At 44.9% G+C, this 23,059-nt stretch overlaps 5 protein-coding genes across 5 annotated transcripts; 2 read left to right on the top strand and 3 right to left on the bottom strand.

Moving 5' to 3' along the window:
- Positions 1-22: 22 nt before the first annotated feature.
- Positions 23-424, bottom strand: F5891DRAFT_907623 (uncharacterized protein; the record flags this gene model as incomplete). Its single annotated transcript, XM_041373574.1, has 1 exon — positions 23-424. A coding segment is annotated over one exon (402 nt), but the record flags the coding sequence as incomplete, so codon positions are not given.
- A 6,981-nt stretch (positions 425-7,405) lies between these two features.
- On the bottom strand, positions 7,406-7,873 carry F5891DRAFT_983811 (uncharacterized protein; the record flags this gene model as incomplete). Its single annotated transcript, XM_041377368.1, has 1 exon — positions 7,406-7,873. The coding sequence occupies one exon, from the start codon at positions 7,871-7,873 to the stop codon at positions 7,406-7,408; it is 468 nt and encodes a 155-aa protein (XP_041221529.1).
- A 1,128-nt stretch (positions 7,874-9,001) lies between these two features.
- F5891DRAFT_1193575 (uncharacterized protein) lies at positions 9,002-10,290 on the top strand (the record flags this gene model as incomplete). Its single annotated transcript, XM_041367775.1, has 5 exons — positions 9,002-9,233; positions 9,731-9,889; positions 9,938-10,089; positions 10,125-10,220; positions 10,279-10,290. The coding sequence occupies 5 exons, from the start codon at positions 9,002-9,004 to the stop codon at positions 10,288-10,290; spliced, it is 651 nt and encodes a 216-aa protein (XP_041221528.1).
- Positions 10,291-16,191: 5,901 nt separating this feature from the next.
- F5891DRAFT_1193572 (uncharacterized protein) lies at positions 16,192-18,884 on the bottom strand (the record flags this gene model as incomplete). Its single annotated transcript, XM_041367774.1, has 12 exons — positions 16,192-16,222; positions 16,273-16,402; positions 16,459-16,747; positions 16,800-16,898; positions 16,958-17,000; positions 17,047-17,228; positions 17,280-17,440; positions 17,490-18,095; positions 18,156-18,239; positions 18,299-18,493; positions 18,545-18,632; positions 18,702-18,884. 12 exons carry the CDS (start codon positions 18,882-18,884, stop codon positions 16,192-16,194), a joined length of 2,091 nt encoding a protein of 696 aa, XP_041221527.1.
- Positions 18,885-21,119: 2,235 nt separating this feature from the next.
- Positions 21,120-22,811, top strand: F5891DRAFT_983807 (uncharacterized protein; the record flags this gene model as incomplete). Its single annotated transcript, XM_041377367.1, has 4 exons — positions 21,120-21,927; positions 21,979-22,181; positions 22,287-22,452; positions 22,534-22,811. 4 exons carry the CDS (start codon positions 21,120-21,122, stop codon positions 22,809-22,811), a joined length of 1,455 nt encoding a protein of 484 aa, XP_041221526.1.
- Positions 22,812-23,059: the final 248 nt, after the last annotated feature.

Genomic DNA, 23,059 nt, shown 5'->3' with positions numbered 1-23,059 from the left:
AACAAGTTGCTATGAGCCGATCCAAAACCCACACAACATCATCAGCAGCATCTTCCCATCGCGAATCTTCGTACCCTTTACCATCAGCACCATCTGCCCACCATTTCAAGGTAGCTACAACCGAGAGCATGCCATTTGCACCTGGTTTGTTGAGGGTGTCCCAGTTGCTGTCATCTGTGCGAGGGAGGATTGCACTTGTCGTAAGTGTCGGGGCCTGACATTTTCTCCACTCTGGTTGAAGCGTGATCCACCAGGACCACCATCGCAACACAAATGCATTGAGATCGGGTATGGTTGGTTTTCCTTTACGTCCGCAGGAAATCCACCAGTGGACTTCAGCTGGACGATGTTCACATCCCAAAGCAGCCTTCTTGTTCGCAAAGCCTGACACATCCTCAAGGCATACCAGCTTTTCAAACAACTGGATCACACGAGGAGAGGCCGGGGCGGGATTCATCAACTGTTGGAACGGATTGTTGAACCACGGTGGGCTGGGTGGGAGTGCAGGCAGGCTAAGGGATATGTTGCCATCACGAGAGGCTGTACATAAACCTGAATGACTGATCATGGCACACAACAGAAGCATCAATTACAGTGGCTCAAAAAAGTGTCCCAATGTTTGTAGCTTTTCATGTAATTGCTATATCATGTGTCGAGACATGGGAATATGACTAAGCTATAAGGAGATGTCGGAAAGGTCTGCATCTCAGCTTCATTTCGGTTCCCTATACCGTGGGAAACTAATGACATTATGTGAAGATATGAGTATTTTAATTTGATGACTCATTGGGACACTTTTTTGACTTTGAGTTTTACTAATGTAATCTCTATAATTCTAGTACTGTGTGTGACCTCCTTCTGCTCCAATCACTTCTGCCACTCTTCTAAACATATTCTCTATCAATTTTGAGTATTCCTCTTTGGTGATTCCATCATACTCTGCTATAACACTGTCTCATAGTTGGAATAGCCCCTACAGTGAATCTTGATATGCTACAAGTAATTTCTTGAGTGATTCTCAGGGGTATTCAATATGGTTGATGTCTTGGGTCTATGTTGAACATGATAGAATAGTAATATTATGGTCTTTAAGTTATTTGGTAGCCAATCTAGAAGGTTGCTCTATAAGACTTAAGATCTCTTAATCACTATATTCTAATTGGAAAGACTGCTGATGCTAATAAAGTGATTAAATTGATTATTTCCATCATTCCTATGACTATCTCTACTCAAATAGTCAGACAGACTCTCAAGACAGCCCATCTTAAAGCTATAATCAAGAAAAACAAATTCCTCTGTCTCCAACCTATAAAAATAAAAGACAAGATGCTACTTTCAAGTACAAATATCGGACTGCTAATAGCTGAAAGAGGTTTATCTAGTTAGATAAGGTTAAAATCAATAGGATGAAATCATATGGCAAGGAATTTATATTAAAATAGATAAGACAATCATTAAGATAAAGAAAAGTTAAATAAACACCTTAAGTTTCAAGACAAAACTTGATGGTATAGGACTATATGAGATAAAATGGAGTGGGAATCTTCTATGAAGCAAAGGGGAGGATGAATACAGAGTAGTAAATACTCATTTGACAGGAGTGTCTGCTAAGAAGCATGCAGAAGTTATGAGTTAATGAAGAAGATACTGTTTTGTGATAAGACAATGACCCTAAGTATACCTCTAAATAAGCCATCAATAACTTGCAAACCATGATATTACTATTCTATCATGTTCAACATAGACCCAAGACATCAACCATATTGAATACCCTTGAGAATCACTCAAGAAATTACTTGTAGCATATCAAGATTCACTGTAGGGGCTATTCCAACTATGAGACAGTGTTACAGCAGAGTATGATGGAATCACCAAAGAGAAATACCCAAAATTGATAGAGAATATGTTTAGAAGAGTGGCAGAAGTGATTGGAGCAGAAGGAGGTCACACACAGTACTAGAATTATAGAGATTACATTAGTAAAACTCAAAGTCAAAAAGTGTCCCAATGAGTCATCAAATTAAAATACTCATATCTTCACATAATGTCATTAGTTTCCCACGGTATAGGGAACCGAAATGAAGCTGAGATGCAGACCTTTCCGACATCTCCCTATAGCTTAGTCATATTCCCATGTCTCGACACATGATATAGCAATTACATGAAAAGCTACAAACATTGGGACACTTTTTTGAGCCACTGTATGTACCGTTTGCAGTCTTATCTGTGTGCTTGTCCTGAGTTGTGGTGTCACGATCGTCCACAGCCCCTTCTATGTCCCGTTTGGCAGAGGGCATCTCATCTATATCGTGATCATCAACAGGCTTGTGAAGACCCTGTCCAAGAATCTCGGCTGTTGTGTTAAAATAATGTTAATACATCAGCATACTGAGCACCGATACTTACCAGGTGGAGTAGGTGGTTGATCAACAGCCATCCCAGAGTCTTCTCTGAGATGCGGATCAATTGTATTGTCATTGAAAGTTGGGCAGGGCGATGACATTGTCAAGAGGTGGCTCAACAATGGCGGTGGATGTGATGGCTAAGGAGATATCAATTTAGTACGCTTGTATAACATATTAAATAAAACATTTACCAGGTGGAACAGGAGGACGATTGGTGCTTATCTTGGCATCGTCAATGGGGGTGTCAGCAGTGCTCTCGTCAAGCTGGTCAATTTCTTCTGTGTCATCCAGCATCTTGGACGCACGGCCGACACTTCGGACGTGTGATCGCTTCGCCTTGCATTGAGTCGTGCGAGAGCTGCCGCTTTGTGGTGTGGATTGAAGTAGGTAACCCCATAATGTCCTTTTGGCGGTGAAAATGGTAGTACATTGTTAGAACGATGATGTTCTTCTTCACTGTCCGTGTTAGTAGAGCTTGATGAAGCGGAACCTGAAGATGAGGAAGATGAAGACGAGCCGGGGGATGTGGAAGATGATTCTGATGATGATTCGTCCGTCTCAGAAGGTTCGGAAGGCTTGTGTCGAGAAGTACGTGCCCTTTTGGTACCTTTCTGCTTTGATTTCATTCGGTGTGATCTATATTTGGCCTTTGTCAGTTTATTCGCTTGATGATCTTCCCAATCCTCCTGAGCATCAGATTGATCGCCTTTGTCCGTAATGGTGAACAGGTTGTTTAAATCATCTGGGAGGCGACGAGAATCACAATCCTGTTTACCTGATGATGTTTAGCATATAGTTAGATGATAGAAATAATAACACACTATATGCGTGCGATAGGTAGTCTTGAAAATGCTTTGTGACCATCTTAAATTTTGCTTTATCTCGGGTCTGCCAATTGCATGGTTTCAAATTCAGATCAACGCCCTCATGCATGCTTCCAGTGTGATGTTAGTTCTGTGTCGGAACGATATCGACAAACATACCTGACGACAGTGATCTTCCCCTGCTTCCGAGGTTCGGGACCACCAACCAAAAGGGATACGTGCATGCCGAGAGTTTCGGACATACCAGAAAGAATTGGTCCAGCAAAAGTCGCCAAGTTGTCCAGGGCCTTAGTTTAGTCTTCAATACAGATCCAAATGAATAGATTCGAACACTTACACTTGTCTATCGAGAGGAGATGTGGACGGAGGTGCTTTGAGCCGGTTGTTCCACTCTTTGACTGCTGCTTTACCCTCTGCTTGCGCTTTATCCCTCCAATCCCTCTGCTCTTCTTTGGACAGCTTTTTGAAGTGTTTGTGTGTGATCCGGTCATGAAAGGCTGCCATCTTCTCCTTAGGCAGCCTGGCCTTGCACCACTTCTTGAGAAAACGAGACTTGACCTTGGTCTCAAAATGGTCTTTGGACCACCGCTGGTGTGCTTGCAAGGCCTTCGGTTTGTGTCGTCAGACACCAGAAAGTTGGCTGAGGAGCCGGGTCCACTCATTGTTCTCTGGCTTGCTGCGGTGGACGAACAACTTCTTCGAGGACTTGGCACGATAATCCAGCCAGCTTGTGATCACCTACTTGAGGGTTAAGAAGTTTATAGATAAATACATGTATTATTGCTTACCTTTTGCATTGCAAGAACCTTTTGCGATTTTTGTGCGAGTTCGACTGGGGAAAGCGACTCCTCCGGCTCCATTTGCAATGGACCGTGTTCCAAGGGCTCCTCTGATACCTTCAACTTCCAATGATACTGCTTGAAGTATTCTTGCACGACCTCGTGTGCATAGTCCTTGGCTCGTAACCTTCCTTGATTGATGCGCTCGCAGTAAGTAGACAAGTGGCTGTTGAGAAACGCCAGGTGCGAGTTTTTCGCCCAGTTACGAAACAACTTTTCTACGTAGGCGTTGGGATCGTCAGTGTTTGGTTCAGGAGCTGGTGTGGGTGTTGCATCTGGGTCGGGCAATGGGCTGGACAGCGCCACTACAGGTGGGGCCGTGTCGTCTGGTGCCGGATTGCTTGTTCTATAGATAAAGTTATCAGTAAAAACCACCAGAATTAAATCAACTTACTCCATCTGTGAAATATTGAGAGAGAGTCGAGACCTAGGTATCTGTTTTTGCGGAATTCTTTCTGTATAACAGAATTAAATTCAGATTGATATTCAATAACGGAGTCTTTGTTCGTAGGAGTTTGCATGTGGCTAATTAGGGGAAAATCTAAGATAAAACCTGAACGAAAACCTTCTGGGACTTTTGCAAAGCGGTCTAGAGCATGTGCGCTATGGAGTGCCCATTCCCAAGCCTTAGCATGGTAGGGAGTGAGTGGGTTCAGCCTTCTGTGCACGAGAACAACGTTGAGCTCCATGTTCGGAGGATCCACATCCTGAACAAAGGTGTTTGTAACTATGGTGCAAGTCTCTACAACCTTCTTCATGTTGCCAGGATGTGCACAGCTGGTGCCCGTCTTTGCACCATAGAGCTTTCTTGATGCGCTCGGAGTAGACATCAAAGAGATTGTCCCATGTGCGGAAGGCGGAGCACTCGACTGTGCGATGTGGGTTGCGGCCAAGGCACACGGCGCAACAAGGCAAGGAGGAGGATGATGAGTTAGAGTTACGAAAGGAGCGCGACTTTTTCTTTGGGTCATTGTAAGCTGCACTGGGTGATAGCGGTCTCTTCTGCCCACTGAAAGAACGAGAACCTGCATTATGATTCATAGCAGGGACCACCTAGCGTTTGGGAGAATTTGGGAGACACATGATGGTACAGCGAAGGTGTAAGTTGTGGAAGCGCACGTTGTCTTCTTAGATAGATGATCTATAGATAAACACCTATAAAAACAAATATCTCCATGGTCAGCGATTCAGACAAATACCAATGACTGATAACGTGGTCATTCGTGGGTGGCTAGTTGTATACTACCCAAGGTATGTTCAGCTAAGGATACTTCTGCAAGATCAGTAATACGATGGTCAATCCAATCTATGGACTTTGACAGGAAAACAAACAAACAATGGTCAGCCCGACAGTATGGCAATGACCAAAAGAATATATGGGATTCTTCCTCAAGTTCCCTTTCAACAACAGTGCTTCGTACCAACTATACTCCAAAAGAAATGGTGCGGAATTACAATGATAAACCCTCAGCACAAAACAGGTAGAATCAAAGGTCAAGACTAATCAGATGCTTTATTGTAGAACTCTTAGCTCAATATTGAACCTGCTGTCAAGGAACTCTTCTTTGAGTATTCAAACAGACTCAGGAACGGACGTCCTTGGGTTTACTACCAAGTCCCCTCTTCAACGGCTAAAGCCTAGCAGGCACAGAATATCTTGGCTCAGTATCACTACTCAGATGAGTGAGGTCAAGCTTCACTATCAATTCCTAAAGTCTCCCCACTATGCTACTACTGAGTCTTAGGTGGACGTAGAGACAACACAAATATTTTGGATCAGTATTTTTGGACAAAGAACACCAAAGGTCAGTGAAAGTAAAAGAAAAGAAAAAGAATAATAGAAATCAGAATAAAAGTGTGGCTGTACCTTGCTTGCTGGTTGTTGCACACAGTGAGCTCACAGCGGGTCGTTCAGTATGATGAGCTTGCAGTATTACTGTCTCTTGAGAATGTTCCTCTCAGTCTTGAAACAGTTCTTGACACTGGTACTGACACCTATCACACCTTACTTCACAACTTAGTGTTAGTTGGGCTGAGAAACACCCTACTACCTGCTGGTATCTGCTTTTTTTATTTCAAAAACTGAGGTCATTATATACACAATAAATGTGGCTGTGCTACTAGTGAATTCAAGAGTCATCAAGAGTCATAATGAGTCATATGTGCAAGGTGAGTCATAGTGAGTCATAGTAAGTATCTAGAGTGAGTCATAGTGAGTCATTGGGTATTTGCTAAGTCATGTGACCTGTCCAACCCCTGATGACAAATCCAGAAGGAGAGTAAGAAGTGTCACATGATATGAATCCTGTGCGTGGCTGTCTTTGCTTTGCTTTGTTTGAAGGGTGAGAATGACGCGAGCCTAGTATTTAGGGGTTTACTAATGTTTTTCCAGGACAACATATGTGGGAAATATTTTTCACAGTCACCTGACATGTGTGGGATTTTGTCTGGGTCATCACCATGGCTGACTAAGCAAAACTCATCGCAGAATTAAATGTACTAAAATATTCAGGCTGCTGGCATATAGACTTGAAAAAATAAAAAGAAAAGCAAAAAATATTCCCTTAGCCTCAGTCCAACTTCAGATAACAGGGAAAAGGGTTTCATAGTGGTATTTCAGGGTATTTGACTCATGAGAGAGTATTGGTCATCCATGCACCGAACCCGTTTGGTGCAGGTCAACGTTGGCCGAAGTGACACAGGTTGGTCAGGGTGATGCGTGTTGGTCAAGGGGGTGACACATGTTGGTCGGCGACACATGTTGGTCAATGGTTGAACGAAGCCGGACGATCATGATGTCGAACGGCGATTTTAAGTGGGGGAGGTATCAAACACACGATGTGGATGTGGATTGGGAGTTTGTATGGTGATGTGAGAATGGTTAGTCATCTGTCTAAAGCCAATTGTGAGAGGATTCTCGTACCTGTCTGAGTGTCGCGAGGGCTTGATCGCAATCTATGTTAATAATCTCCTCTCTCGCTTCGAGGATGAGCTCTTGATTGAGCTCCGCTATAGACCATCCATGTGGACCGCCAGCTGTGAGATGCCACATTCTGCATTGCTGACTCTGGTAGAGCAAGAGTGCATGTTGCTTCAGAAGGTCCGTAGCATGACGCCAACGATGATTTTGAAGAGCTGTCCAAAAACTTATGTGCATGTTAATAAGATCTTCTGGCCATTCTTGTTGCTTCATGGCCATGATCATGCGCGGTGCGGCTTTGTTGAATTCTTCCCAAGATAGATTCTCGTCCTTGGTGATGACAGTTTTAGAGTCGCAAGTTTCATCCGTGTTAACCCACATCTGTTGGCCATCTGCTCCTGGGATCAAGATTAAGCCTTACGGTTTTGTTGAGAGAAGATTCTTCTTGGCTTCGGACAGGCCTTTATTGGTGAAGTAAAAGAGTTCGCAGTAATCCCCAGTTTTGAGTTTGCATACAGCATAGTGAGAAGGGATGACGGTGGGAATGGTCAGTATCTTAGCTGTAGAGACGGGGATGAATTTAGCTTTATTCTTCTTGTGTTCTTCCTTGCGCGCTGCAATAAGTTCGTCTTCCAGCGCTTGCTGCCGTTCTTGCTCTTGCTCGGCTGCAACCCGCCGAGCTTCTTGAGCCTGCCTTAGTTCTATTTCTGCTTGCTCTGCCCAAGCGTCTTTGGCAGTGTCGTTGTTGAAGGTCCAGATAGTTTCAAGCGCTTCCGCAGCTGCTTCTTCGTTCATGAGACCTCTAGCGATTAGACAAGCCCTGGCCGTGGTGTACTCGACGGTTGTGAAGTTTGGCAAGATTGCCTCATTGGGATTATATAACATAGATACCAGTATTAATTATTGAGCAGAGAAATAAAGTTATGTCTGGGATCATCTACGCTGGTGGGTGATGGATGTGGATGAGAACGGACAGTGTTACTGTCACACCACTAACTCACATGTAGACTAACTTCTGTGTTAGCCTCGTTCCTTGGCTAACTCAGAAAACCCACTTCGTCTAACCCAGATGAAAATCGAGTTTGCCAATACTGCAAAACTCTCGGGCATCGCCAAGTTCATTGCCCAGATTATTATTGCAGGATATGCAGAGAGTTAAGTCCTGGACATCTTTCATTCTACTGTCCAAGGTACACTGGCAACACCCCCACTACTTTAATGTGGAAAGATGAGGGGTTTTATATTGCGCTAGGACTTTGGGAGAATACTAAAGATGAAGAATATGTCACACAGTGTCAGGAAGAAGAGGCTCTCTATTGCGACGAGCAGATGAAGGGAGGTTTCAACGACTTGGACTATTCCAACAACCCCATTTATTATGCTAATCAAGATATTTAAAGTCGGTGACTTTATGCCTAGTAGGGGGGTAATGTTACAATAACATCTATATCTTTTGTTCTATGACACGCTTTCCATTTATGACTACTTACCTTTCTTGGATCCTGTACTTATATCTCACGACTACCTTGGTCCGTGCATGCATATTGACTTATTTAAGCACGTGTATTAGCTATGTAGAACTTCATTTGAATCTTACTAGGTTTTACCCAGAGCTTCCTTCGCTTAAGACCTCCAATCTTAAGTCGTCAGAACTAGCATTCTTAATTGAAGCACTCCTTCGATTAAGTCTAAAAGAACTCCTTTTCTGAAGGACTTTATGAATATCAACAGCTAATAGACTCTGTCGAGTCTCTGTTGTTAGAACTATCCTAGTTTGTAACACTCGCTAGTCGCGAGGCTGCTCGCCATGAGGTGGTGACATCATTATGGCAGGTCAAATACTCAGAGCGCATGACAGTGTTTAATCAGGCGCTCCACAAGGAGAACAAAAACTGCCTCAATTTGAGGGACGAACAGCTGAAGAAGATTAGGAACATTTTTTCTGAGTGTGAATGCACAGAAATCAACGATGACACGAATTACATTCAAGCTGTCTACAACGATGAATGCGAGATGCTTCGCGCCATCACCACCCAAGCAGAGATAATCTCAAAACACCTGGGATCACGTGCCAAACATGAATTATTAGCGTCTACTGGCAAAGTTCCCTACCTCCCTCATTTCATTGGCGCCTCACAAAACAGGGACAACATCACATGTGCACTGCATGGTGGTTTCACGGATGCCAGTACTGATACCGATACCAACTCCAATACTGATTTCGGTGAAGAGGAGGATCGTCGCAGTAGGTGGCCGGGCCAGCAGTGTTCGCAGTTGTGACTATCAATGGTATGTGACTGCCAAGTCGTTCATGCCACTCACTGATCAATATCAGTGACACCCAATTCATTCATGTCACTGTTCATAGATTGTTATTGCCTTACTTTGCCTGTCCATAACATGCTTCAACCATTCATACACACACTTTGACCATTCAATAAAGTGCTTCGCCCACTCCGGCTGTTCATATATCTTTTTCTCCCGTTCATAAGTTGTCTTATTGGACCATGCCCCCCCTTCTTTTTACACTTCATTAGTAAATGGCCTTGCTTTTTGTTGTCAATCATCTGATCAGCTCATCACACATTCCCGGTTTGTAAAGATTGTGTAAAGATTGTGTTTCTTTTCCCCATATGTACCGTTATGTTGTTTCGCAACTTAAATGCACGCATGTGCTCTTACATCCCCTCCAACCTTGAGTGCCTAGTGAGTGTGGCCTTCAGCGAAAAACTAAAGCTAAAGTCCCAAAACTGCCACATGGTTCTGGCCTCAATCCATCCGGCGAACCAGCAAGTGGCCAACTTCACATTCCTACTGAGCAACCGCGTATGTCTCAGTTCAACTTTGATGTGCATGTGGCCAGTGGAGGAGTTCCTACCCCCATATCAAGTGGGAGCACATGTGAGTCAATCACACTTTCATTCACTGATGACTCTGATGATTTCGCAGCATCATATGGCTGGAGTATGCAGAACACTGACTCTGACAGCCGCTTCCCTCATGGCCAATACTATGGTGCTTCGTCCTCAGAGGGCCCCTTCCAGGGCTCTTCTTTCGAAACCATCCAGACCTACCGCAGAGAACAGGAGGCCCTCACCGCTGTACAAACGGACCTTGTTAACTTGCTTCTTCCCAGGGGATGGCTGATGGAGATTTGATTCAAGAAGGCACGGACGATAACGACAACGACAACGACAACGAAGATTCCGCCATGTCAGATGACGGCAGTATTGTGAGTTTAGTTTCTTTTCTTTGTAATTATAATTATTAAATGTGTTCATTATTACTAGGGAGAATATTAATATTGTGAATACGTGCGTAGTAAATTATTCAAGTTTGTGCATGTGGTGAGTCTAGCCTTTTCTTATTGGCAGGATCAATCACTGATCTCTACTAATCAGGAAGGGCGCCTGTTTTTGTGTTAGACGTTATGTATCAAACTTTCCGGACCAGTGTCACGACAAGGGTAGGACTTGCGTCTAAGTAATTATGTTAGTGTGACCTGTTGCGACTCGTGGAAGTTAAGACTTACTCCAAGTCTGTGTCATTATGAGAATGAGGGGGATGCTCCTCCATGCGCCGCGGCAATGGAGGTGCAACCTGAAGAACATCAACATTGGATAGAAGGCAGAGTAACACAATATTTACCCGCAAAGTTTTCTTCGCCTTGAACTGCAGGTTAGCCTGTCATGGTCCACCACCGCCGAGTTCTCCTCTCGTTGTAGGCTGAACAGGCCGGGATTCACGATCTAAGAGATCTGGCAGCCGAGTAGGATGACTTCCCTCTCGGCAATGCACTGGCGTGGCCATCGTAGTGTGATGTTGATTCGAGGGCAAGGCAGGGGAGGTCAAAGCGGGGGAGGAAGATTCATGACCACCCGGTGTCTTGTTACTTAAGGGTCTTATATAAAAGTTGTGTATAATGACAACACAATTATACACAGTGAAGACTTCTTGCCAGTCCTTAAGTCCACAGTCTCCGACTTTTCTACTTCGTGGGAGGTAATGTGGTGAGTTCTTGGGAGGATTTAGTTTGTTGTCCTCTTCTTGTGTAGTCTTATACGAAGTGTTGTAGAATGTTCTGTGTTCTGGAAAATTTGTTAGGTTTGTTTCAGCCTAGTAGGTCATGTTTCAACCTATGAAAGTCTGTTTCAACTTTGTTGTCCTTAGATATGTGTCTCACTTTCCATTGAAAGAGAGAGTCTTTTGTATACACGTAAAGCTTAGAATGAGAGCTGTTCAATGGTTATATAGTCAACCCCTGTAAGGTAGTATATAACCTAGAGTAAGAGAATGATAATGAAAGTTATATGGTCAACCCCTGTAAGGTAGTATATAACTTTAGAGTAGATAATGATATCTTAGATTACCTCAAGGCACTTATATTGGCCTGCACTTTAAGTCTTAGTGGTCTCACACGGTTTGAGATAAGAGTCAAGTGGGAGGATTGTATTTCATGGGTGAAAATGGGGTCCTTTTATACCTTTGGGAACCTCCTTACTAAGCATGATTAATCAATTGGATTGGTAAGAATGTGGCTTACAAACCAGGTGATGAATCAGCTTATTACTAAGTACATTACAAATACAGTGTAATCTTACAAAGAAATTACAAACCATGACAAACCATGAGTGAACATGTTGAGTCATGTTAAATGTTGTTACAAAGCATGACCAATCATGACTAAACATGTTGAGTCAGCTTAAATAATGTTACAAACCAGAATATTTCCCAGTCACATGATGTGATGACAAATAAAATCTGGTGGCTGAAAGAAGCCAAATAAAAATAAACAGTCAGAAATAAATAGAGATACAAAACTTGGTGGCTGAAAGAAGCCAAATAACAATAAACAATGAGAAATAAACAGAAGGTCACATGCTTGAAACAAATACAAGGTAAAATAAGCCTGAAAAGTGAGAAATAAAATACAAGACAATAACGGTTCTCAAAGTCGAACGTAGAAAAAAATTCACAGCAAGATTTTGCATTGCCGGTACAGCATGTTCAAACTCCGCCCTGCCCTGTCAGTGTATGTGCTCGACATCGTCATTACTGGTGTCGACGGTGCCAAAGATTCAATCTGATCATCAATCATTGTCATAATAAACACCCTGAATCATGTCACGCTCTGGATGGAGAGGTCGAGGTGGTGGAGTTCGAGCCGGTGTGTCCGCCAGTACGGACACTGGGAAGAAATGCAGTATCCATTGGGAGGGGGTTCATAGTGCTCGTACGGAACGTCTCCTTGTCTGGTGCAAGGAAAATGAAGATGCACACATTAAGCTGTTCTCTGATTCTGCAAAGGATGCGAAGGAGCAAGGTCGGAAGAAGAAACAGAGCAGAACTTCAAGAGATACCTTTTATTCACAGGTCGCACAAGCCGTATTTTCGAATGACGAGGATCCGGAGGTCCAACAACTTTTCAAGGAGGACCCAAGGGCATTTATCAAACCAGTTTCAACTCGTTTCGGCACATACATATCCCATTCCTGCATTGTCCCTCCTCCCACTAGAATCACTGATCAGATGTTTTAGGCTCAAGAAAAAATATAACGAGTTCAACAAGGAGCTCAAGCAGTCAGGAGCCAGAAAGACGTATGCAGAGCTGCAAGAGGATCCAATGATGAAGTCATTGATTGGTAAGTTTTAGCTGCTGTTGAACTGCACATGTCTTAATCGTATCTCTGTTAGATACAAAGCTTGAAACATTTCCCTGGTGGCCTGAGCTTCATGGCTGGTGGCGCACAAACCCAGCTTTCAATTACGCCTTCTCTACAGCAGATACAGGGCAAGATTTTGCGTCCACTGCATTAGAACATTTCGCTATCTCAAAGCAACCACAAGCACCGGCCACAGGTGACAACGACACTCACACAGATGAGGATGCCAAAGACAGAGAAATAGTTGAGATCAGTGCTCATACTACAGGTGATGCTGGCATTATAGATGCGCCAGATGATATGATGGTTGACCAGCCCCCCTCCATGGAGTCATTTGAATCACCGTTGTCAGCACCATCCCTGCTGTTATTTTTGGACCATGGTCCTAGTGACACGCCCAACTCATTCTCACTCGCTCCATTACCACACTGGTGCCAATGACCCCAACCTCCTCCCATCACAACTTCCAACACACATGGCGTGATATCAGTTGAACTCTCCTGAGCGCTCACCGGTACCCAATCAAAGCACCACCCACAATTCACCTTTCTTTTCTGATTTCAAGGAGTCATCAGCTAGCCCTCAATCCACACCCATTGACTCAGAAGATTCGGACATTGGTGCTAGCCGAGCGCTGCAGTCTCTTTGCGTCAGCTCACTCAAAGGAAGTCGTGCAAGTTCACCCTCTCTTTCTACAAAGCAGTCTTGTGCACATGCACCTACTCAGAGTGCTTCACCTCAATCTAGTCGCCCCCCCCTCTTCATCACGCAAACGCCTGGTGGCAGTGCTCTCGATCAGACCTCTGCCGCTGCAGATAGGATGTCTCAGATGGCAGATTCCCTAATGACACACCTTAACAGCAAACGTGAGGATCATGTGGAGCACGAACACTATAAATGCATGAAACTCGAGACCGAAATTTGGGCTCATGATCTCAAGGCCTGCAGTGCTTGTGATGAGTGGGAGCATGCGATGCGTCTATCTGACCAAGATCATCAGCACCAGCAGGAGAGGATCACTCAACAGATGGAATTTGCAAGAATTGAGATTGAGCTATCTTGTGCACATCGGGAGGAGGAGGAGGCTCGAATTCGTCGTATTGCTTTGGAGCGCGGTCTTGATCAAAACTAAGTAGGTTTGCACTATGTCGTCACATAACAGGTTTTCAGGAAATGCATTCCATGTTGTACTCGATGGTGCCAACTCAGAGAGCTCACTAAAATGCTCCTTTCTCTAGAAAATCTCAAGCACAACTGACCCCTCCTAGATCTCACCAAAATGCTCCTTTCTCAAGAAAATCTCAAGAGTGACTGACCCCTCCTAGAGCTCGCCAAAACGCTCCTTTCTCGAGAAAATCTCAAGCGCTACTGACCCCTCCTAGAGCTCACTAAAATGCTCCTTTCTCGAGAAAATCTCAAGTGCTACTGACCCTCCTAGAGCTCACTAAAATGCTCCTTTCTCGAGAAAATCTCAAGTGCTACTGACCCCTCCTAGAGCTCACTAAAACACTTCTTTCTCGAGAAAATCTCAAGAGTGACTGACCCCTCCTAGAGCTCACCAAAACGCTCCTTTCTCGAGAAAATCTCAAGCGTGACCTTGTGAGCCAAAAGGAATATGTATAGGTACAACTACATTTAATATAATACTAACTACCTTCGCTCCAACAACAAAAGCAACTGTGTCTTTAATGTGTTACGAAAATCCTGCCCCACAGTTCCAATGTAAGTCTGATCACCTACTGCGCCACCCTGTTGCTGATCATCCTCTCCTCCGTCACCGTCAGCTCACCTCAATCTCCGAGTTTGCTGATAGAAGCATACATTTGAGTCTTCGTGGTTTTCTTTTTCCTCAATTTCAACAATTAAGTTGTGCAGAATGAAGCATGAACGGATCCACATGTTCACGTAGTCGAGGTCCTTCTGGCTTTGGATTGGGATGTGAAGCTCTCACAGTGATTGGAACTGGCCCTTGATAGAGCTGAAGAAGTGCTCTGAACGAATGCAGACCTAGACACTGGGTGAGGACGATGAAAGTATATTAGTACTGATGCTCACTGTTGACAGGTTATAATTGAATGTCCTTTGCTCGGCCGTCAAACATCCTCCCGCTGGCCGTTTGTATGGCGGCACACACCAAATTCACGCAGCATACACTGAGTCCGCCCACAACCACTCTCCCGCACCAAAAAATGACTCCGGATGCCGGGAGACCCTCGTTCGTGCAAATATGTTCGAGTCGTGAAGACTCCCAGGTACGCCAATGACGTAATCAACGATACACAGATTATGAGGGAATATGATGACCTTTTGGATTGTAAGTCGCTGCACTGCACACTGAGCCGATAGTAGATACTTACCTGGGCTGTTAGAGAGTAGTCAGAGTTCTTGTCAAAGAACCCTTCGCCGTGCCAACCAGGCTTCTCATGTAGAGGGGACGGAGTCCCATCTACACAAAGGAAACCGCCGCGCCACTCACGACATGTCTTCTGCTCCACATACGCTTTTGCCCGCTCTCGCTCAATCTGGTCCTCACGATTGAGCGGATCAAAATGTATGGCGCGATCATGACTCGCTTGTAGCAGTTGTAGATGGTCCCTACGGACACTCCAGCCCAATCGGATATGTCTTCGGTAGTCGCAGCATTGCCATAATGGCCGACACCATTGAGAAAGATCGCAAGCTGGACGGCGACAGGAAGTTGTGGATTATTCGAGTTATTATGGAAAATGGGGTGGGCTTGAATTAACGTCATGAGTTTGTCGAATACCTCTGCATCAACGCGAAGCTTGCGGCGAAACTTTTCAGGTGAGAGCAGCGCCCATTCTTGCAGCAGGTGTAACTGCGGTGCGCGAGTCAGAGATGGACGCACGTCAAGTACCCGACACTTCTCCACTTCATCGTGCAGTGCCCCAATCGCATCAATAAAGTGCATAAATACTTGATCACACATGTCCGGGATATCGAGTGATAGGACATCATCATATGCTGTTGAAAGCGAGGTTACGAGAGAGCTGATGGACAACGTGGATACGATGGATGACATTGGGACTCCGGCCATGTTGGCGATGCGGTCTGTATGCTGACATCTGACCCTCCACTACCAGTAGTATCACCATCTGATCCCTTATCAGAGCTATCGTCAGAGCCCTCCTCGAGTAGCTGATCCACCATAAATTCAATCAACTCCATGTATCATGCGACCATAAGGTCATTTGTTGTTTGCTTCAGACTACGAAGTAGTTTTTTGCGATCCGATTCTCGAGGCATCTTCCAATGTCGTTGCAGAACGTTATCAATATGGTGGTCACAATAAGGTACAATGATGATGGGCGGTGGTAAGATATGAGCTTGATTTGTCATCGTCGGAGTTCTAATTATCGGCAAGTCGCAAATTTCTTACCTCTTGAAATTTCTATGATTTTAACTTTGAGGACTGCTAATGAATCAAAGGAAAAATGGAGAAGTAACTCAGTGACAGAGGGCTAGACAGTCTCTCATATCTTCCTTATCACTCTCTATATATATCTGATATGGTATGAATCACATAACATGCATGACACCGGCAGCATTTCTGCAGTCGAGGGAATGAGACCATGTGAATGTGCTTCATGAACCACCAACATATCCTCAGGGATAGATGCCTTGAATTTCGCAGAGTCAACCAGCTTGCGCAGCACAACATCCAAGGTACTAGTCACCAAGGGGATGTCAAACATCTCCGGCACCTCATCACTGAGCTGCTTGAGACATTCTTGAACAGTTTACATCAGATTAGGAAAGTATGATGAAAACCCAGAGATTACATACCATCTGGCCAAGCTGCGAACTTGATCTCAGGTGCATCAACATCTAATTCATTAATGACATCCTCCACAGTGCGCTCCTGACCTCGGCGCTTCCCCTTTGACTTCTTTTTCTCTATCTCAAACAAGTTCTCAGCTTTGGTCCGGAGTTCTGCCTCGTAGTAGGAATGTGCTTTGTGCTTGATGAAAGGGACGATGAGCAGCTTGAGATGCTGTGAACTGAGGTTATGAGGGTTGAATTCAGGACCAATGGGGGTAACATCATCAGGCCAGTTCTTGATCATGAACTTGTACTGAAAAGCATAGTCAAGAAGCTTCCGCCACTGGACTGCTTTGGGTCAATACCCAAACTTCGCTATTGGAGCAGACTTTGGTAAATTGTTTAATGTTGAAAAACTTGAGTACCCACACGTTTTCTTGAGTACCATGATTGGCCATATCCTCCTGTAACGGTCATGGGGAGCCCCGTTCGGCTTAGAAAGTAGGATTTCATAAGCCCCTACTCCCCCCATAAACTGCGGAATGGATATGTTGTAGCCTTTCGCTCTGTAGACATGTCAGGAGGTAGGAAGCCCAGAAGGATAAGACGCACTTTGTTGCTGTCACGACCCAATCTAAAATTGCGCGAGCATCCAGTTGATGCTCATTAATCAACTTGACTATGAGGTTGGAGCCTGCGACGAAGCCGGATGCCTGTCGAGCAGCCTCATCTTGTGTGGTGTCAAATATACAACCAACGGCCTCGACTCCTTCAAGGCGAGAATAAGCAGACAACTATATTGAGGCATTAGTTACAACATAGAATGAGTAAATGAGTAAATGTACCTTTCTTGCGATGTCCTCCCTCATTGACAAGATGGTCTTTGCGCGCGATTGATCAATATTGCCGCCAGTGATGCTATAGTTGCGAATTGTGTCCCACTGTTCATCATCCTTGCCCATTGCATGATAATGTGTGTGTTGATGTTCTTTCCAGTCAACAATAGCTGAGACTCTCGAGTTAGTACCATTTACACAATAGAAATGGGGACTGACATTCTTTATCCTCGTGAGGGTTATTATCCATGAACCAGTGTTGGTGGGCATTCCAATCAGACTCTGATCGGGAATGCTTGATAGATAGGCCAGCCTCAATAAGAATAGCGCGTGCGGACTTGCCGTACTTGACGCCAATGACCCGAGCTTCTTCTGCTGTTTTGCGTCCAAGTTCCTGAGCCTCATCAATGCCCTCCTGACATAGCCAGCCTCGCTTTATATTGCCTGAGAGTTCTTCTCCATTCTCAGTGGGCTCGTTGTCTGGTGTAGGGCCAAAAACTATGCTGGCAGGAGTGTGGTTGTCAGCTGAATGTGAAATAGATGGATGAACATGCTTGTTGTGAATGGTTGTCAAGCGAATGGTGTTGGCTGAGGTAATATTGACTGCTGAAGACGTCTTCCTGCGCTTAGCAGGCGGTGAAGATGGACTGTTGTGGTCGAGGTCTTTGTCTGCATCTGACTCGTGGGTGGAAACTTGATCAGATCTTGCGGGGTGTTCTTGTTTTGCGCGGGAAGAAGTGTAGCTGCTGTCTGACGAAGAGGTCGGAGAACCGTCATTGAAATTGTAGTTGATTGTCTTGACCTTTCGGGCCCGATGTCTCCTGACTGCATAGAATAGGTAACCGTCAGCCTTCCCCACCAAGAGAAAAATTAGACAGTACAAACCTGGTGAAGTCTTTGTGTGTCCTCGGTCCTCGTTATTCTCATCATTGTCTGTATCCTTGATGTTGTTGTCACTTTCTATATTATCTTCGTGGTCAAACACCCATCAGCCTTCACAACCGTAGATTAAATGATATATGATATACCTGGTGAAGTCATTGCATGCCCGGAGTCCTGATTCTCCTCATCCTCATCTTCCTCATCCTTGCCTTCCTCATCATTGCCTTCATCAGCCTGGTCTTCATCAGCCTGGTCATTGCCTTCGTTAGGGTTAATGTCGTGGTTATCATTGTCGCCAACATTGCCCATGCCATCATCTTCATCATCGGTGGCAGAGGCTGCTATGAAAAGGGTTAGCATTAATTGTTTTAGCGAATACCATAGATCAGTACCTGGGGCACAGTCGCTTTTCAACTGCATATCAGAAAGAACTGAGTCTACTGAAGGTTTTACTTTTGGTTTGCGAGGGCGGGCAAGGATCTGAGCATAATCTTCGAAGGTCATGCTCAAGGAACGTCAGGCCAGAGGACAAGGTTTTGGGCAGTTAACATTATCCGGAACAGGAGAGAGCTGCTGGATAGTACGTCTTTTGCGCTTATTATGTTGGTCGGCAGGGGGGTTGATAGCAATACCACTGCGTGTGCGCATGACAGAGCTGTCGGACACAGTGGGGCCTGTAGTGCCAGTAGTAGTCGCACCATGACGGGCTTTGGTTCTGGTGGAGGGCGCCATTAAGCTGTAGATACTGAGAAAAGGGGTGCTTTTAAGACAGATGTTAAAAGCAGGCAGCTCGCAAAACATGAAGTCTTAGAGCTTTTTTGCAAGACTTGAAGTCTTAACAGGATGATGGAAGAGTGTGTAGAAGACAAATCTGATTGTGAGTCAGAAGAAGAAATATTCCTTGTAGAAATACACGTACATTGTGGTTTTTAACAGATCGTAGAGGGGCCAATATGAAGCAAAAACAAATTTTTAACTATAATCCGCCCAATCAACACACAAAAAGAGTTAGATCGAAATGACATCAAATAATGCGATATTCAATGCAAATGAACACATACTAACTGATGGTCCACATCAAGAAAGTTAGAATTCGGATGAGTGATGGAGCGAATATGTGTATTTTTGATGAATGGGGATGGTAAAGTGAATACTTCTTCAACGTAAGATCGTCGCCATGGCGCAAGTGTCATAGCTATGGCAGCAAGAAGGTTCGGTGTTGAGGCAGGTAGGACCATCTGACTCATAGTCAGACAGCCAGGTAGCGCTGGATGACGCGAAGTCACCCAGGCAAAGTTTGTCTGCCTTGAAGGCAGACCGAACGATTGTGTGATGAGGTTGAATTTTGGTTGTCTGTTGCAAGTATAGTGTGTCAATAATAATAAAGTAAAATGTGGGGAGGACGTACTGATCGGTAGTTAGAATATGAAATACCTGAGGCGTTCAAAATCCCTGCAGACAATGAATTAGAATAAGATAACTGGATACGCGCCTTTGTAGAGGATGGGTGGACAGAAGTCCTAATGGGCAAAGTGATGCCGTGTTGAAGGTTAGGTGTTGAGGCAGGTAGTAGGACCATCTGACTCGTAGTCAGACAGCCAGGTAGCGCTGGATGACGCGAAGTCACCCAGGCAATGTTTGTCTGCCTCAAAGGCAGATCAAACGATTGTGCAATGAGGCCAGACGAGGTGGAGATGGGGACAGACGATTCAGAAAGATTCAGAAAGAATGGAGGATGAGTTTGATGAGATTTGGTAAAATTGCCAAATTAGGAAGTTGAACACAGGCTCTCCCAGACTAAGTAAGGGCTTTCCCACAATTCTGGACTTCAGATTGTCCTTCAGTCTTTCATCCTCAGCTTGTTTTTCTCATCGCTCACCGCCCAACTTCTTCCTCCATCACCGTTCCGCACCCTCTATAGTCTGCCTTTGTGGTAGACGCCCTGTGAGCAGCAACTTCGTGTTGCTTGCTGCTATCAATTGCTTAGACTTCGGTCGGCAGTTCTTCCACCGGCCTGAGTATCTTGCCTTCCACTGGCCACATCTTGTCATCCACCAGCAGTGTCTTGCCTTCCACTGGCCGCATCTTGTCGTCTGCTGGCAGCATCTTGTCTTCTTTCTGCAGCATTGCCACCCACAGCCAGAATCATCTTAACCGTCAGAATTGTTTTCAACCACAACAATTGTCTTCAACCGTTTTAGTTTTTCTTAACCATTTCTTTTTCACGCTGTTACTGACACCCAGACATCTACAAGATCTCTCTCGATTTTACTTCAAGACTGTTGTCAGCTTTTGCGGTAAGCATAATTGGTATGATTACACTATAATTACTGACATTCAGCATCCAGCTAGATTGACATTTCCAATATCTCCCGATCTCACTCAAGACTGTGCTGTTGGCCGTCATGGGTAAGCATATGTACTCTATCTGATCACACTATCGCAACTGACATCCAGCCTCTAACCAGACTCTATTCGCTCAAGACTCTGTAAGTGTAATCACTATTGGATTACGCTATAATTACTGACATCATGCCTTCATTCAGATTTCTTTTCAATATCTCTCAAGACCATCCTACTCTGCCTTCATGGTAGAATTTAAATCATCAGTGACTTCGAGTCGTTGTGCGATTTAAATCTCATTCCTCAGTGACTTCGAGTCACTGTGTCATTCTCAGTACCGCCATTGCTGGATCCGCAATCATGTCCATCCCTGTCTTCAAACTGTTCGTGCGCGATGGCGACCATGTGTTTTGTCATCTCCGCACCTATACTGTCTTTGACTGACGATGTCCATCCAGGTTATCTCACTGCTACTGATGCATTCTGCGTGGCTACATATGGGCACCGAGTCATCACCACTCCCAACATGAAGTTCATTCCCCAACCCTTCGACAATGAATCCGACATAGTTCAAGCGCGAGCAGATGGCAGATATTGGGCCGTAGATCCTTTCAGTGACCACAGATGTACGATGACTCGTACGCTCGAAGTTTCGCAATCCCACATCAGGAAGCCTACATGGACGACTTGAGCATGACATATGCGTGGTTCAGGCCAGCTTTCACGAGTGACTTTGTGCCCCTTGCGCCCAATAATCTTTTTGGTCAGCTCAAGATGGACATTCTCGACCATCTCAAACGATTGTATGAGAAGGCCAACAAGCGAGTCAGCAGCTACAAGCTCACAAGGTTGCACAAAGAGGATCATGTTGTTGGGTGGGTGCATGCGATGTGTGCTGTATATGAGGGCTTCCAGCAAGCCATGGCCTGGCGTGACGTTGTCATGGTCGTTGCTGAGTATCAGCGTCGCTTTCTCGATATCTGGGCGCTTCTAGATTACTGCAAAATCATTGAGTCCCACATACATTTCGTCGACACCACACATAATGTTAACCCTAAATGGATGGGTTGTCTCACTCAAGATGTTGCTATTGCCATGAAGGTGCACACTGCTGGAGTTCCTGTCTGGCTTATTCGCGATGCCAGACTCGTTCAATCCAATATGAACATCATCAAGGTAGTTTCAATCACACCACCCGATGACCTTGTCATCGGCATGTACCACCATCCCATCAAAAATTTCGCTCAACCATTCGACATCATTGCCAGATGTCCTAGCAATCGCCGGTGCCATGAGGCCGTTCATCAGCCATACTCTGACTTTGAGAAGCTGCCCGTTCCAAAACCCCAAGTTGAACAACTTGTCATGAAGGAGTCATTGGTGGGGAAGGCTCGTGTAGACAAAGGGAAGGCAAAGGCAAAGCTTGCGCCATGTAAGTTCATCAGTCTTCTTTCATGGCCGCTGTTTCTCATTCATTTTTCAGACGATATCACTGCTCCCCGTCAGAACAGAGCTGTATCCGGCCGTGACAAGTGGTCCGATATTGATCACCCTTACATGCCCCCAATGAATTCTTCCTTCAAGACAGCTTTGCAGGAAGCGAAGAAAGAATTCATCTGCATCAAGCATCCCAGGGACAAAATGGACGACGGTTACTCGCTTCCTGATCCGGGATTGTTCATCAATGTTCTTTCCCCGCAAACATTGATGAAGTACCTTGCCAACTGGCTGGCTTGCTGTCCAACCTGGCTAGAACGTGTCTATGAAGAAAGCCCTTGACCTCTTCCTCAGGCCCAGAACTGGCGCAATTTCTTAATATCTCAGCATGCTCAGGGTCCTCTGGACACACAGACGTCCAGCAAGACTAGCAAGTCGAAAGCAGCTACTGCTGCCCTCTTTCAAAAGGAGGTTACAGCACTGCGGGCCTTTTCAGGAGCCTCAAATGTTCATTGGCGCAGTAAGGACATAGCTATTTCTACTCTCGACAATCCCCCCACAGATCTTGTGCGCCAAATAATGTAGGAAATCTGTGAACAAGGTTTCCAATATGAACTTCTCGACCTTGATGAACATCTTGGGCGCAATGCACATAAGGACAAGGAAGCGAGGAAGGAAAGGATGGAACTTCTTTGTAGCATTTTCCCATCGAAGTCATTGAGAGTTTGGAACAAGGACTTCCCTCAAGAAAACAACGGACTCAATGCGCCATCTTTCGATGCTGCTTTACCGTACTTCGAAAGTTTCCACAAGGTATTGTTGACATGGGAGTGCTTTCCCGAGTCCCTCAAGCAGCCTCTCAATCATACCGGACGTTGACCTGCACCAAACCGGTTCGGTGCATGGACGACCAATACTCTCTCATGAGTCATATACCCTGAAATACCACTATGAAACCCTTTTCCCTTTTATCTGAAGTTGGGCACCAATACTCTCTCATGAGTCATATACCCTGAAATACCACTATGAAACCCTTTTCCCTTTTATCTGAAGTTGGACTGAGGCTAAGGGAATATTTTTTGCTTTTCTTTTTATTTTTTTCAAGTCTATATGCCAGCAGCCTGAAT

This window comes from Suillus fuscotomentosus (genome assembly GCF_016647785.1).
Source record: "Suillus fuscotomentosus strain FC203 chromosome Unknown F5891scaffold_60, whole genome shotgun sequence".
NCBI lineage: Eukaryota > Fungi > Basidiomycota > Agaricomycetes > Boletales > Suillaceae > Suillus > Suillus fuscotomentosus.
This window is presented reverse-complemented; position numbering and strand designations above follow the sequence as displayed.